Below are 12,577 nucleotides of genomic sequence, written 5' to 3'. Positions count from 1 at the left end.
TTCAGAAGAAATTCTTTATTTGTCCCACAGAAAGGTAATTTACTCTGTTCCAGCAAAGACATGGTGAAAAAAAAGCCATAAACAAGATTAGTGCAGTAACATTAAATACAATCAAATACATTCATAGGAACGAAAATAAGTAACAGCATTATAAGAAGTCATAGGTAAGGCAAATTTATTTATATGGCACCTTTCAACACAAGGCAATTCAAGGTGCTTTACAAAAATGAAAGACATTCAGACATAGTGAATAGTACTGAGGTATCAAGAGTATATCACCACTCTATTGATGGAGACCTTGAATACAAAAGCCAATCATTATCAGGAGGCGTTCAGGGAAATGCACTCAAATCTTAGCATCTAAAGGTCTTTTTTTATGACCAGGCAGCTCAGGCGCCATCACACCACCACAAACAGAAGAGGCAGTGTATCACATCATGACACACCATACACACCACCCACCCACTCACACAATCTGGCCTACACCGGCCAGCCCACGGTCTCCCCTTCCATCTCCCTCTCCATTAAACAAAGCCGATAGAGAGGAAGAAATCACGCTTCAAAAAGAAGGATGTGACGCAGTAAGGGGTGTAGATCAAATGTAAATAACAGCGTGTGTGTGTGATTCATCAGTGAGAAAGCTGGATAGATAATTGGGGAACGTGGGGAACTACGCAAAGACTCAGGACTCACAAAAAGCCCCAGCATCACAGTGTGTCAATTGGTTTGAGGTCATTCGTTTTGGAATATGAAGGATGCACAATATCAAAACCTTGAGGCGCTGTCTTGTAAAGAGGCACTGTGCGTCAGTCAGTCAGATATCAATTTGATGTAAAACCACATTCAGCACACTAGACCAACACTGCTGGATGAAAACCGTGTGGAAACCATAAACTAAGGAAATAAAATATAAGGAACATTTGTATTTGTCACTATAAATGCTTTAAGTCGCATAAAACCCACATCTGATTCATTGACCCTGAATAAATCACTCTTGATTTAGTCAATATTTGTTAATTGCACACCATCTGTTCAGAGCCAATGAGAGAATAGTCACATAAGAAGGGCGTCATTGAAATATAATTTTGCAAACAGGGGAAGCATATTTGAAGTCTTAATACTTTCTCTTGTACTTCTCCGTAACGTAATACATACCCATTGAAGAGTACTTAAGGCAATCTGTTATATAACATTTACATTTTACTTGCATAATCAGAGCTGAGTTTGAAAATGAGCAAAAAAGGCTTTGCCTTAACCTGTACTGAATCAGTGGCTGCAAATACCTTAAGATAAATTGTATACCTTTTTTACCAGAAAATACACATTTTAAACATTTCAGAAAATGCATAATAAGGCTTTCAGAGACAATTGTGAGCTAAATAAACATTTTGATTGATTTGTTTGTCTGTGAATATCAATCAACTTTATTTAAGGTGGATGGAAGTCCTTTGGAATTGTGCAATAGCCACTTTTTGATATTGACAACTTTAAAACAGATGTCTTATCTTGTTAAACAAATAGTTTCCAACAAATATTGGAACTTGTGCTTCCAATTACACATCTTGGGAACCAAGTCGCTCAGTTATCACTGATGTGACTAATTGATGCTAAGTCATCTTTCTGCAATAAAAGAAAAGGAGATGTCCTTCACTTAGCGGTCTGCCTTGTTTCTGTTTGAAAAGGTATGATTTGTTAGGAAGATCATTATTATCAGCTGATGATCTAAACACTCTGACCTTCAGAGGCTGACAACACCTTGGCCTGGAAAAAACAAGGCTGTGACGCACAAACAGCTGCAGCCATGCACGTTACAGCACAGGTGGAAAATAATGCTTATGAAGCAGTAAAACAGATACATAAAAGGCTTGAGCCCTTTTCTATACAATAAATGGAATTTATATGTTTGTCTTAATATTATAAATAATGTAAACATGGTATGCATTTACTGATGGACCAGTACAGTCCTGAATTAGTACAGCCATGGATCAGTGTAGTCCTGGATCAATATAGTCCTAAAGATCAGTACAGCTCTAAAGGATCAGTAGAGTCCTGGGCTACAGTCCTGAAATCAATCGACTACTTATGCATCTCAAACCTCTTGTGCAGTGCCATTCAGCCTGAAAGAATCTTTTGTTTAAAGGTAATTTAGACATTCCCAGCAAATTTAAAAATGGGATTTTTGTGGAATTTCCCGATCTGATAGAGAGATAGATAGCTTTCCGTGCCCATGACAGCATCTTTGGTTTGCAAATGATTAACGCATCACATGAGAAAATGTGTGAAAATAGAAATATGTTGTTTATAACCTTTCAGTGTTTATCCAATATGAAAAAGATTATTAGTAAAAAAAAATTAAGTAATATGTTTCAATATATATATTTTATTTATAAAGTATATCATCGTTTCTACAAGTTTAACAACAACTTGTAGTATTATTTATTTAATTAATGGACTGTCACGTGTACACACATTTTCGTACATTCAGGTTGAAAACTGATATTTAAAAACCTTGCCAGAAGCACAAACTACCCAGATGAATTAAACATGTGTTTAGCGGCTGTAACTGTCATCCTCTGTATCTGTGGGCTGTCAGTGGTCAAATAGGTCAGAGCATCACCAAGGATTCACCCCAGCAACAGGCAATTTCATTTAAGAGGCCAGCAAAGGGGGGAGCACCTTGCTCCATACCCAATGATATCATCTTACCTGTTACACTGGGACTTTGTCTGTTGCCATCTCCAAGCTGCCCACTTTGGAAATCGTTTTGCATATGCTTGGCATTTTCACGCTTCAAAGCGATGTTCGCATATTCAGGTTCATGTATGTCTTCCTCCCAGACTGATATGGGGGATTAGAGTTTTAACTGTGTTGTGTCTATGAAGAAACCTTTACCTAATGTGTTTTATTTCTGTTCTCTATGCGTGAGCTGCCAGAAGCTCAGGTGTAACACATGCTGTCCTCAACTCAAAGGGTGTTGGGTTTCTGCCCAGCAGGGCTGGCTGTCCTCTTCCAGCTATTGTTACCAGGCTACACTTATCACTTATTCATCTGCGCTCTTCACCCCAAAGCACTGGGTGGCTATTTGGTTGGGTGGTTGGTCTGCTAAGCAGGGGAAAAGGCCAGAGTCTCTCTTTCCCAGAGCAGTGTAGCACCGGGGCTCCCAGAGGAGGACCCTACCTGAGCTGTGGCCCGATGCAGAACGGGGAGGCTATGAGCCCTCAGGACTCCAAGGCAGCAGTGGGAGAGCCAATGGAGGAGCAGAAGGCCCAGAACCAGAGCCATAATCAGGGGAGTGCGGAGCCCACAGCCCCTCCACTTCCTCCGCCTTCACCACCACCACCAGGGACACCAGAATACCCCGAGACCTAGGCTGATTTTCCACACCCAGCTGGCTCATGGGAGTCCCACAGGCCGCATCCACGGATTCACCAACGTAAAAGAGCTCTACGCCAAGATTGCTGAAGTGTTCCACATCTCCCCTTCAGAGGTACCAAACTAATTCTGCCATGCATGTTATGATTAGGCTAATAAGTGACATTTCCAGTGTTTTGAGAAATGATCAAGATACAAATACTGATGGTGTTTTTTGGAGTTTGATGGTGTTATTTCTCTTTTCCTTTCTGGTCTGATAGGCCAGCCGCAAATAGTTTTAGGTTTCCATTCTAGGCTGTTTTCCATGATGCACTATCGAAGACCATTTGACCTCACTTTTGTCGGCCAGACTTTGTACTTGTGTGCGCCTTGACCAGGATCAATAACGGAAACAATTATTAACTGGATAATGTTATGTAGTCACAAAATACCACACATACAATATAACAAGTACATCAGATTTCCAAAATGGTATAGGACTAGGATGTGTGGTTTGCAGTCAGGTTACAGCAGGCAGCTGCTCACAAGGCCAGGACCCTTGAGGAGAGGTCTAGTCACTAAACTGTTTTGATGTCAGGGCTGTCCGCAAGCCCAAGGCCGTCACAGGCCCATTTCACAGAATGAATTATCAATGGCTTCATTTGTTCGTTTTTACTTCAGGCCTTTTTTCCAGATCAACTGGAAAAAGATGCCATAAATTGATCAAAGTATGCATAGGAGGAAATGAATAGTTGAGTAAAGACTGTCAAAGCACTTAAGGTGTAGGAAACTGATAGTCTGTCTTGTGCCTGTGCACGTTTTGTGAGTAGAAATTGGTTTACGGAACTCAGCTGTGGTTATTTGTGCAGTTCAATTCCAAACTACAAGGATTGCATTTAAATAGTGTTATATTTTTATTAAGAATAACGGTGGCCTGCATGGTTCTCCAGTAAGCAGAGACAGAGCAATAAATATTCAACATTGGCCTTATCTAATACTTATCAGTAGCGTGTTTGAAGGCCACTATGAAGGTTTTCCTTTCAATGTATCCTTGCCTATTGGACTTAAATGACTGAAGATAAAGGGATGTAGACCAATATACAGCACATTTCATAGCTAACGTTAAAGATCTTATCAGGCAGCTACCAGCTGTGATTATGTCTTGTGAAGGCTGTTTTCTTTGTGTAACACAAGGTTTATGCCTGCACGCTACATGTTAATGAACAACCCATGTTCACTTACCAAGGTAATCAAAACACATCAAATAAGCACACCTACAAAACATAGCTGTCACTTTTACTCCTCTTCTGATATTACATGCAGTTTAAACACTTAGCATACAACTCTCATTCCCTGTTATTGTGTTTATCTTCCTTTACATGTAAACCATGTGGATTCTTGGCAACCAGTCCAGGGTCAATTCTCCAAAGTGTATGCTGGGATAATCTCCAGCAATTCTGAAAAAATAAGAACTTTATATCATGTTTTGATCGATTATTAGTAGAGCATAACACTGAAACAAATACATAATAATAATAATAATAATAATAATAATAATAATAATAATAGTTAAAATAAATCTTTCAAGTCTTGATATTTTTTTATTTTTGTCAGAAAATGTCATTCAAAAAACAGTTTACAAATAAACCAGACATCTAAATGATTAATGTACACACCTTTTTTGGTCTTGCATGCTTTGTTTTACAATCAACATTGGTTATTCTTAAACAAATGGTTTTGCCGGGCATTATTTAAATATTTGTTGATTTAGTGTCCTGTGTATCTACAAGACCTTGAACTACAGTTAGAATTCAAGATACAAGACTTTCTATGGGAAATAACAAGCAATTAGTCGGTGATAGTGAGATGTATAGCAGTTCCCTTGAACTCCTGTACTGAATTGCATAAAGCGTAATGTTTGACGGCAAAGAAGTCCTTGGAATGTAATCAGAATGTTCCACCTGGGAAAATACTGTGGGCAATAGGCTATCTAACAGGAACTGCTACAAGGGAGATAACAGTTCACATAGGTTATCTTGAATTTCTGGCTTGGATTATTAAGTCAAACTTAAACTCTAACCTCAGATTTCAGAAGGCTTTGTTTTGAAATAGCTTTTGTTTTTGCAAATCCCGCCAAAGGCAATTACAGTTCCAAACTATAAATAAACTGTACAGTAAGACATTGTTATTTCAAGAGCTTGAAGACATGATATTAGAAATGTACAAGTTCAATACAGCAATACAAATGTAAAAAGCTGTTCTTTAAATGACATTTCCTCTCAAACATGTCTGGTATTTAATAATGTGATCTTGAGATTTATTCAAATGTCATGTTTTAGAAGAAACATTTCTTTAGCTTAAGTGTTTATTCTCTTATTATCATAATTGTGTGAGCCACTTAATTTAAGAACTAACATTTGATTACAACAATGATTTAAGCACTTTATCGATAAAACTATCAGAAAAATGTGTTTATGTGCTTTGACTGACTTAACCATTCATCTTAAGTTAAAATATATAAACACTCATAATGCTTTTTCACACAGCTCCTAACAAAATGGCCACAATGGCAAATTGTTGTCTCTACTGCCCTCTGCTGTTTCATTCTGATACAGCACAGCTAAAGGAATGATATTTGGCTCCATTAACAGGAGGAAGAAAAAGAAACACCAGTGAATGTTACAGGAACACCACAGAAACTATAACCACCACTTGTATTGTAAAAGGAAGCTTATTTGTTATGTTTTGCAAAACATATGTCTTTCATTTCATAAAAAGTAACTTGCTAGGGAGGATCAAACCATAATTTAACAACAACACACGTTTTCACCAAAAGAAAAACAGTTAATTCCTTGGGAAATGGAACTGAATAAAAAAAGTTAATAGCTTTTACTAATGGATCAATTTAAAGTCATTACGGATTCAGGGTAGCACTTTAGAATGGTAAAAGGTATGTTTTAATGTTATTAATATTTATAAATAGAACACAGAAAACTAAATTGAAAACAATTGTTATTCTATAGTTGTACTGGTCTATTTCCTACCTCTAGATCCTTTTCTGCACCCTCAACTCCCATAAAGTGGACATGCAGAAACTACTGGGAGGCCAGATCGGATTGGAAGACTTCATCTTTGCTCACGTCAGGGGGGAGACCAAGGAGGTGGAGGTGACAAAGACAGAAGACGCATTGGGTCTCACTATCACAGACAACGGAGCTGGATATGCATTCATCAAGGTGAACGAGTGGAAGAGCTAAACTGTCTGAGCCCTGCCACAAATGTGTAAAAGGCTTCAAACTGATAATCTAATGTGAGACACATGGCAAACATTTCAATCTGTTTCTTTCAGAGGATAAAGGAAGGCAGCACCATAGACCAGCTGAAGACAGTCTGTGTTGGAGACCACATCGAGGCCATCAATGACCAGAGCATTGTAGGCTGTCGACACTACGAGGTGGCTAAGATGCTAAAAGAGCAACCGAGAGGCATACCCTTTACACTCCGCCTGGTGGGGCCCAAGAAGGCCTTTGGTGAGTGGAAAATATTTCCATGTGGCCAGGCTTTACTGTCATATGTAGAACAGATGACGATTAGGATTTATAAACATGCGCTCATAAATCAGTGGTTGAAAGCTAACCTTTTATTATTTACAGTTGGGGTTCACTTTGTAGTACATTTCTGCTTTCATTTGCAATGTTATTCTGATAAACAAACTATTTCAACATATCTAGAGTAAGACAATGCTCACTTTCATTCCACGGTAAAAATCTATTCCTGGCTAAGTAAAAAAACATATGGGCTGAGTTATTAAGAAACCGAAAGTGAATTCATAAGGGAAAATAAACATTTAAGTTCTTCCTAATATTGCTATAGCTTTCAACATGTGGGAACCAGAAGTTTGTGTTGGCATTGATTCATAAATCTGGAATTGATATCAAAGCAAAAAGCTGCACCCAGGATATTATGATTGGACTGTCCGTGCGACAGCTGAGTCCCACAACCACTGTTAGCTAGCCCGAGTGGTTGATGGATTTCAGCATTCTTCTGTACTTTCCCCATATCCCATTAGCCATACCAGTAGAGGAAACAGGAACTGTTTAGAGATGACTGGCTCTCTGCCAATGAGCCAGGAAATGTTGTTCATTAACAGCTAACATTTAGTTGACCAGTCTTGTTCTTAAGTCTCAGCCTAAAGTGTCTCTGCAGGAAAAACTATGGCTCAGTGAGGTAGGATTTTTATTTTCAGAACCCTGACCAAAACACAGAAACAAAACATAGAATGTATATTGGTAAATTCTGCTCCTATTAAGAGACATTTAAGTATTTTGGCAATAGTGACAAAAAATAGTAATGCAGTATATCAAGGTTACTGAAATATGTTTTTATTATCAATCAAATTTGTTATCGTATCACTTACTAATAAGCATCACTTACTAATCTTCCTGAAGAATCTCCCTACAATGAAGGCAGCCTATCTCTTTTCCTTTCCAACAAATGTTTCACCTGTCAAAAGTATAATAAGTGGTCTATTTATTACATTTGGTTCGAACATTGAGAGGAACAAAGGAAGTCCCCTTTCCAGAGTGGATGTAGCAGATTAGGTTGAAGTCCAGTTTTCATCAACCTCACTTATTATCTCACCGGATACTAAATCCATGGTCATAGGGCTAATTTCCTGTTAACAATCGGCAGCTCTTAGTGTATTGTCAGTCACCAGACAAACTCATGTTATAAGAACTGGCTTCGACTGTGGGACAACATAACAAACAAACTCAACCATTTCAACTTACAAGTTTTGTTTTGTGAGCTCCTGTGTTTAAGGTAAAAAAGGCTCAACACAAACCACATGTAAACCATTTGGTAAACATCTTTAAGTGTGTACTTATTATGATCAAACCACAACCTGTTTTGGGAAACAACAGTAAACGGTCCTTTCAGTGAAAAAGGAGTAGGTTTAAATGAGGAGCAGAGCAGAAACGCATCCCCCATTTCCCTGTATAAAACTGCCAGGCACAATTGTCATGGCGGTTAATACATCTCTTTATAATAGAAACATACACACAATGGCTGGCTGCTAAATCTGTGTACAACAGATTAGATTTGATGTGTAAATAGTGTATTAGTGGGGGAGGCGTGTGGCGCAGTGGATAGAGCCCTTGAGGCGCATTCACACCTTCTGATTTGGGTTTACTGGCAGGCCGCAAACCACTTCACGGCGTATACTGCCGCCCAAAGTCCCCGGCCGGAAGTCCCCGCATGGACGTAATAAGAACGAGTCCCCGGAGTTGGGGACTGGCTTCAGTAGAAGCTGCTGGGACTCCCAGCAGCTTTTACTGAAGCCTTCCGAGTAAATCGCCAGAACGCCGACACCTCCTCATCTCCACCGCTCCCATGTTTTATTTTGTGTTGCCATAAGTTAGTCTCTCTGCGTTGGTGCACTGGGCTAATGCTAATGCGAGGATAATAAAATGGCGGCTTCACAAAACTTTTTGGAAGTTTTACGGGGCGTGGTTTGCAATCCGCCCAGCCAATCAGACATAGGAACCTTTTTCTCCCACGAAAGTCCCTGCTCTCTAGCAGGGACGGAAAAGGGGGTTAAAAGGTTCTCATGAACTAATTTTAGTTCCGGCTCTTTTTGGTGTGAACGCAACATTTCGGAACTATATCGGAACTAAAGTGGGAAAAGTACTGCGGTGTGAACGCGCCTTTGGTGTTGGGATCAGGGGAGCACAGGTTCACTTCACCCCAAAATTGCTCCTGTGGGGATTGCCCACAGTATTGAGTATGTAAGTCGCTTTGGATAAAAACGTCTAACAAGTAACATGTAATGTATTATTATACTAATTACAACTCTGAGTTCCACAGCGCTGGCCTGTTCCATCTATTGTCCTTTTTTGTAACAATTAAAATGCAGTTATGTAGCATTATGTGAACATTTTGGGTCTGATGTAACTATTTTACATTATTGAGATAATTTGATTTAGTGAAGGTTATATAGCCTACCATTCCATGTCTGTTTTGGAAAATATGATTGCTGAGTATTATTCCCATACACTGTTAGCGTGTGACACAGTAGTTGATGCTGACCCTTGACATCCCTCAGGAGAGGGTTTAATTCTCTTTTGTAAACTGATGTGACATTATGAAAACAGATGTGCATTTTCACGCAGACCCTGGGGGGCATTTGTTCAAATTAACTTTTTTAGAAAGAAAGCTAAAGGTAGCCTATATTTGCGGCTGTGTGAGGCGGTGCTCTGAACTTAATGATTACAGCATGCAGTTGATATTGATGGGTATGCGATCAGTATCGCAGGTGTTTGGATACAGATATGATGATGGGATCTCAGCATCTGATTCACAGTCAGAAATGTCATTGTTAACACAGACAGTTGGAAATGGAAAGATTTGGAAATCCATGATTCACATGGGTAGTTCTCTGGAAAAATAAACTATGTTTAGGCTTCTGACAAAACATCAGTTTCTTTGGAAATTCTGAAAAAATAATAATCAATATGTGAGAGACACCTGCAGGAACTGACTAAACTTCATAATAACGGTCTTTTTAAATTGATTAAGATCCTGTTTTTGTGTTTGTGGTTAGACATGATTGGAATGAGGACAAGAGCTCCAAAATCGACTGAAGGCAAGATGGTGAACGGGAGGGAGACGCTGCGTCTTCGCTCAAAGGGGTCTGCAACAGTTCAGGAAGTGGTGAGTTTCACACACTCTGCTCAACAATGACTGTGTTACTTCCTGATGTACTCTGTTAGTGACATGTGTACACATATGGTATACAGTAGCAAATATGCAAACACACACACAGAAGTTTTGTAGATAATTAAACAATATTTTGTTAAATTATTCTACAGCTGATCTTTCTTTATCGTAAACATTATCTGATTGAAATGTTTGGCTATGCTGAGTCTTGCTAAAAGATTCCAATGGGACACTATAGAACTGAAAGGACCTGAGCTGAATGGCCCAGTTGACCTGGTTACAAACACAGTCACACATTATTCTGCATTAAACAATGTCTCTCTCTTTCTTAGCTTGCCGGAAGTGACCTTTGTACCCCAAATTATTCCCACTTCCAAAACTTCAATGCAGGATGCTTCACATTACATCAAACTCTGAAGGGAATCCACAATAACACTTAGAAAAACATATTTTAGGGGGAAAATGTTTACAAAAAGGTAAAAAAATAAAAATAGAACATTTGACCGCAATGAACACTTACCAGCAATACTCAATTTCAACTATAAACGTTCATATATTTATTTAACAAAAAGACAAGTGATAAACAACAGGCCAATATATGCTTGGCTCATACACATTTTGGTAGAGGAAGATATGCTTGTTGTCCATATTTGGAGTACAAGCCCTGCACATTTTCCACTAACACCTCTGTATTTTCCTGTTCCATCTGCCAGCAGAATGAGTTTGAAGAACGGGCCACCAAGAAAGTGGACGACCTGCTGGAGAGCTACATGGGCATCAGAGACCTGGAGCTGGGTAACGCCTGTCTCCTTTAAATATAAATCACCTTTAAATCCATGTTTAGATGTAAGGATGTGAGCCATTGGATGTTCACACATCCAGGAGTGAGTGGGGATACTATGGACTGTTTCTTAGGGTTGTAAAAAAACTGGCAAACTTGTTCTCCGGCATGCTGAGATAGACCAGGACCAGCACACTTCAGGCCAGGTCCGTATGAAAGGAAAATTCCTCCTGATAATTTATACTCACCACGAATAAACTGTAATAATTAAGTGTACCACCAGGGAGATGTTGCATTACTTGCCTTTTTTTTAGTACTTCAGTTAACATTTTTTACCTGCATTACCAGCATTCAGTGTTTTGTTGAGGTGGAAATAATAACGATAGTTATACGAGAGTAATATTTGAACTCAGTCAGGTTGGTTTGCATTGAGAGGTCATGCATATCGTTTCTTCCTTGATTGAGCAAACTCCACCTGCTGAGGAAGCCTTAAAAAAAGTGGTTAAAGTTTCAGACGTCCAAAATAAAAAAAATGTAATTCAATAACAATAGTGCATACAGAGATGAAAAATAATTTTCAGCATCAGTTAGGAGCTATTTACTTTAATTCCTACAGAAGATCACAAAAGGAGAAAGCCATCTCCTTTTGAAGGGTCTTTGGAAGAACTTTTTTTTTTTTAAAGGGCTCACGGGGCTAATCTGATATTCTTCCTGTTTTCCTGATCCAATAATTGATCCAACAGAAATTGTTTGGTTGAATATTTTCATCCAAATATTGTTGGAATGTCATGGTTCATTTTAAAATAATGGTGAGAAAAAAAGTGATTTATGCTCAGGATGTGTGTGTAGCGAGGCAAGACAAGATTGCTTGCAAATGTCTATTGTTGACCTAATGAAACTACATTAAGTGTTATGCATCACTGGGGGTGATCCATGCATCACTGGGGGATCCAAGCCATCCTTTCACTTTTAGATACTTTCAGGCACAAAGGAACTGGCTATAATACAAACCCTCATCTTGAATCACATCTGTCCTGTCCCTTCTTTTCTGCAGCAACCACCATCGTGGAAGCGGGCAGAGACAAGAATAACCCCGACGATTTTGCAGAGGCCTTGGACTCAGTTCTGGGAGATTTTGCTTTCCCTGATGTGTTTTTGTTTGATGTATGGGGAGCTATCGGAGATGTCAAGAATGGCAAGATGTAGACATTTACCATATATTCACATGATAGAGGGAGAGGCACATGAGACCATTACAACCCAAATATGTATGCACAGGGTGTATCCAACTGCGAAAATCATTTGTAGACTCTTTAATTTTTAATCACTTTCTTTGAAACCAATTTATTCAACCATTTCCCCTTTGAACAGTACAATTACTATAATTTGCCCAAAAGCAGATCATCACTATTAATGTTAGGTTTAGACAAATCTTGCAGTATTGTTTTTAAATACATTTGTATAGAGTGACTCAAATATTGAAATAACCTTGTATGGTGTTGGAATTTAGCTGATGATCTAGTTCAGAAAATAAGTTGTAAATTGTAGGTCTACAAAAATACAATCTTATTCTAATTCTGATTAAAGACAAAAGTTAAAAACATGTTTTGGGGGCTCCCTTTCTCGTACATACGCATAAAACATTATGTAAAGAGTCATTCAAGTCCACAACACATCAGGAAACACAACTTCATAACAGAGGCCAATCAGCCGGACATCTGGGAATCA

General features: G+C 38.8%; 1 protein-coding gene across 1 annotated transcript; it reads left to right on the top strand.

The window, feature by feature from the left end:
- Positions 1 to 3,192: 3,192 nt before the first annotated feature.
- On the top strand, positions 3,193 to 12,450 carry gipc3 (GIPC PDZ domain containing family, member 3). Its single transcript, XM_034213146.1, is given in 7 exon segments — positions 3,193 to 3,357; positions 3,359 to 3,487; positions 6,402 to 6,587; positions 6,701 to 6,881; positions 9,953 to 10,062; positions 10,782 to 10,863; positions 11,904 to 12,450. Coding segments are annotated over 7 exon segments (1,005 nt in total). The 3' UTR covers positions 12,056 to 12,450.
- Positions 12,451 to 12,577: the final 127 nt, after the last annotated feature.

This window comes from Gymnodraco acuticeps, unplaced genomic scaffold (genome assembly GCF_902827175.1).
Source record: "Gymnodraco acuticeps unplaced genomic scaffold, fGymAcu1.1, whole genome shotgun sequence".
Taxonomy (NCBI): domain Eukaryota; kingdom Metazoa; phylum Chordata; class Actinopteri; order Perciformes; family Bathydraconidae; genus Gymnodraco; species Gymnodraco acuticeps.
Note: the sequence above shows the minus strand (reverse complement) of the source record. Positions and strands in the feature narration are given on the sequence as shown.